Source organism: Laccaria bicolor, genomic scaffold, assembly GCF_000143565.1.
Source record: "Laccaria bicolor S238N-H82 LACBIscaffold_156 genomic scaffold, whole genome shotgun sequence".
Classification (NCBI taxonomy): Eukaryota; Fungi; Basidiomycota; class Agaricomycetes; order Agaricales; family Hydnangiaceae; genus Laccaria; species Laccaria bicolor.
In genome coordinates, this window is record NW_001890015.1 from 10,625 (window position 1) to 15,419 (window position 4,795).

The window sequence follows — 4,795 nt, forward strand, 5'->3', positions numbered from 1 at the left end:
GGTGTAAATAACTCACCGAATACATCAAGATCCTCTCGATCACCTGTGATAATGCCTCGAACAACGACAAAATGATTGACGAACTTGTCAACTTGCTTGACGACTTCCCAGGTCCTGCAAATCAAACACGATGTTTCCTACACATCCTAAACCTTGTGGTAAAGAGCATCATCCGACAATTTGACTTACCCAAATCCAAGAAAACATCGGATGACGAGGACGAAGATGATCCTATGCTGGATGCAGCTACAACGGAGCTTTTGAAGCTTGCTGGTGATATCGATCTTGAGGAACGTATCACTGCGAGCGCTAGTGATGACGACGAAGCGGCTGATGATGAGGAGGAGGGATGGGTTGACGAACACGAGGATATGACTGAGGAGGATTTGAAGGAGTTGGCGGCCAGCGTGCAGCCTGTCCGATTGTTGTTGACGAAGGTAACAACATGAATTATATTTTGTTTTATTATCTAATGTTTGTGGTCAGCTGCGAAAGGTTGCGTTTGCAATCAAAAACTCAACAACCATTGTTCTACCCCAATGGTTTGCGGTTCTTCAAGATCTCGAACTCTCTGAACGGATGATGCCCCGCGACGTCACCACCCGATGGAACTCGACCTTCGACATGCTTGACTTCGCTGTCGAGCACATTGCCGCCATCAACACCATCACTGGTGATCGTGATATGAAGCTGAGGCAGTACGAGCTGAGTGAGGACGAGTGGGATGTTGCACGCCAGCTTCGGGATGTTCTCGAGGTGTGTATTCTATTGACTATTCTCAAACTTGGTTGATCATTCTACATCATTAGATTTTCAAAGACGCGACATTGTTCTTTTCCCGAGGAACGCCCAGCATCGCCACTGTCATACCAGCTATGGACCACATTGACGAACACCTCGCCACAGCCGCTATCGACAACAAATACCCTCTGGCAATCAAGGCAGCCCTTGCAATCGGCAAAAAAACCCTCAACCGCTACTACGACAAAACCGATCATTCCGAGGTGTTTAGGATCGCGATGGGTACATATCTTATTACTCTCTTGTTTTCTCCTTCTTACCCATGGCTAGTATTACACCCTCGTCACAAGCTTCAATACTTCAAAAATGCAGGATGGCAGGACGAGTGGATCGACAGAGCAGAGGAAATTGTACGTACGGAATTCGACCTATCATATGGATCCATAGAGGCCACCTCGGCAGAGACTCGACTTCCTAAATCGAAGGTACGTGTTTCGACATTGTCATCCTTATAAAGTCTACCATTTACTATAGGTTGCATCGTCCAAGTCTAAAAACATCTTCGATAACCTACCTTCCCTCCAAGCACCCAAACCGGCGGAGTTGCGTGGCGAATTGGATAAGTTTCTGAGCACCGACCCCGAGCACGTCACCGATGCCCTAGCCTGGTGGTGGAAGAACAGAGGCGCCTATCCTCGTCTTCATCGGATGGCGTTAGATTACTTATCGATCCCAGGTAAGTTGTATTATCTCATTACTGGATATATTTTTGACCATAAACTACTGCTAGCAACATCAGTGGACGTTGAACGTACATTCAGCCAGGGCCGACTTCTCCTCTCACACATACGCAACCGACTTTCCGTTCAATCAACGCGGGCCTTGTTATGTCTCGGAGTCTGGAGCAAGATGGGGTATGTGAAGGACAAGGATGTGAAGGCAGCCACTGTGTTACCTGAAGTGGGCTCGGATGAGGAGGAGATCTTGAGTGATGACTGGGATGCTATCTAACTAGCTTTTTCTTGATGTTAGACCTGATTCAATGTTTAATCCCGTACGGGTTTTGATACCCGCGGGTTATTCCCAACCCTTGACCCGAAGCTACAAAAACCCGTACCCATGTGTATGGGTACGGGTTTTGACGGGTATGGGCACGGGTTGCCCTGGAAAACCCCAGGGTAGCCCGTGACATTCCCTAGCAGTAGATATGTTGCACAAATCGTTTGGACTGGCCAAGACGAAGAGCACTCAGCAAAACACCAGAGTGCACCACAAAGAGAGGGTGCTGTGGCAAAGAGAAGGTGGCGTGGGAAGTTGAACTTGAAGAGCTAGATTTGATGACGCACGAACATTTCCTGATCATTTGATGGGGGGAAGTTTCGTGCGTCATCGGAATCTATGATGAATACTACCGAAGTTGCACAGCCTCAGTACAAATGCTCAAGATTCTATGATGCACAAACATTTCCCGATCATTTGATGGGGGGAAGTTTCATGTGTCATCGGAATCTGTGATGCCAAGAGGACAAGAGATGAGAGATGAGATCTAAAACTTACCCCCTGAGATCTGCCCCCCCTGCATTTGTATATTGTGGCAAAGATTGTTTAAAAAGGAAATAGATCATGTCATCTACTTCAGAAATACATGCTATAGCTCAATTAGAGATTCTGTGCACCCTATAACATCCCAAAATCAACATTGAAACGACTCCCACTTATTTGTGAATATTTGTTACTGTTTAACCTGTATATCAATAGTCTTTTAATTGATCAGATGTAAAATTTATCATCTATTTCGTTTTTGCAACTGTTTATTTGTGTTTGTTTACCAGGAACGTAACATCACCATGACCACGGAAATGAGGAGTACCCATCACAAAAGAAATCATGTTATTTGGATCAAAACTCGCTGAGTTATACATGAATCTGTATTTATTACCGAAAATGGTAACTGATCTGAGATCTACTATGACGCACGAAACTGTCCCCCATCAAGTGATCGGGAAATGTTCGTGCGTCATCGCTTCTTGAGTTCCAAGTGTTGCCTAAAGAAAAATGTGTAACTTTACCAAATCAAGTCCAATTCAGATGAAATAAAATGCAGAAAAAATGTAAAATTTCAGGGATCATACCTGTATACAATTCATTATGTAATAGGGTCAAAGTCCAAATAAACATAGAAGAATCTGAAGCTCACCAACATAAAATCTAAAATAAATGAAATAAAACACCAAGAAAAATACAGTTTGTTTTTATGTATATTATGTAATAAAAGCTATGTGCACAAATAGATATATGTTTGCACAAAATCAAGCTAATGCAAGCTTTTTCAAATGAAGAAGTAGCAATAAATTGGCACAAAAATTAGAAGAAAATGGCTGATGGTGCTCACCATTGGTGACAACATTTGAAAACACTCTCAGGGTCTCTGGTAAATTTCTGTATATGGCACTCAGCATTTGTGCAACTGAAAAATAGCAATTAAATGGCAGAAAAAATGGAAAACAATTGAAGAATGGTGCTAACTGTTGATGTTGATGTTAGGAATGTTTCAAGGGTCCCAGGTGCATTTCCTTATATGGAAATTTATTCAACAATTGCAGAAAATAACACGAAAATCAGAGAAAGTTGGAATATGGTGCTCATTGTTAGCAATGATGTTATGAGTCCTCTGAGTTTATAAAGACACTAGTTTGTTACTCTCTGATCTCAAGGATTTTTTCAGTACTTCTAACACTGAATCTTGCCTTTCTTCCCATAAGATTTGATGGTTTGATGATGTTGTCAAACATTTTTTGGAAGGGAAAAATAGTGATAAAAACAGAAGACAAATCAGGAACAAATGGGGGAGAATATGCATTGTTGATGACAATGTTGGGGACCATTTTCAGAGTACATGGCATATTTTCAACTGAGGTAATGTGCACTTTTTGAATCAAAAAATGGCAATATAATAGTAGAAAAATCAGAAAGAAATTGAAGGAAGATGCTCACTGTTTGTGCAATACTGGGGAGCATGTTCAGGGTCCAGAAGAAAATTCCATACATAATAATCTAGTTAAAAATGGCTATAAAGGACTGGAAAAAATTAGTGAAAAATGGAGCATAGTACTTATTGTTGCTTTCAAGGTAGGGACTCTCTGTAAGGTCCAGTATTTTATATACATGGAAATATACAATTTGTCCAATAAAAAATAGCAATAATATATATATATAATGGGTATAGATCTGATGGGCTTTCAGGAGGTGGTCACATGACCAGTTTCCTAAATAATCAAAAATGTGAATGCTGTGGTGCTGCATTGTGGCTTCCTGAATATAAAAAGGACTCGTATCTGCCATGCTTGCAATGGCCCTCTTACACAAGTGCAGTTAATGCATATATCACGACACGAATTGAGGGCATTCTAACCTCATTTTCAATTGATCCACACAAGCTTCTGGAAGGCATGGAGACCTGTGGTGCGTTTGTTGGGGGGTCTGTTGCCCTTCTTGCAGTGCTGGCAAATGTCGACAGTTTTGCCCCAAATGATCTAGATATATATGTACCAGAAGCTCATGCTGAAACCTTGGCCAAGCGCATTTTATCCAGGTTTAAATCTGTTGGCGGTCACTCGCCAATCTATGATTTGAATCCTGCTATCACTCACGTTGAATGGTACACTTCCAATTTCCATCCCCTCATTCATGTCAACATTATCGCCACCAAATCCACGTCACCCTTGGAGGCCCTATTCCATTCCGGTGCATCCATTACCATGAACGCTATAACTGGGCGAGGAATTTTCACTGCTTATGCTGATCTAACAGCCCGTAAAATCAGCTTGCTACCTTTCAGTTTATCCCTGCCCACCGCCAAACTCTTTCGTGCAGTGAGAAACAGATCATCTTTGCCCCAGGATGAGGCACATACCATTCTCGCTCACTTTGGAATTTCAGTACCAGTTACAGCATTGCCTTGGGAGTTGATGGAACTTCTCGTTAAAAAGTATAAATCGAGAGTTGGGGTTACCTTTATCCGTGATCTAGCAGCGATCAAGGACCATACCTGTGG

General features: G+C 42.3%; 1 protein-coding gene across 1 annotated transcript in view; it reads left to right on the forward strand.

The window, feature by feature from the left end:
- Positions 1–3,839: 3,839 nt before the first annotated feature.
- Positions 3,840–4,795, forward strand: part of LACBIDRAFT_335816 (uncharacterized protein) — a gene marked incomplete at both ends in the record, with an annotated part of 1,167 nt that continues 211 nt past the window's right edge. Inside the window, 4 exons of the mRNA XM_001890712.1 lie at positions 3,840–3,849; positions 3,871–3,883; positions 3,968–4,203; positions 4,240–4,791. Coding sequence (XP_001890747.1) covers positions 3,840–3,849; positions 3,871–3,883; positions 3,968–4,203; positions 4,240–4,791 — 811 coding nt within the window. The remainder of the gene's footprint in view (positions 3,850–3,870; positions 3,884–3,967; positions 4,204–4,239; positions 4,792–4,795) is intronic.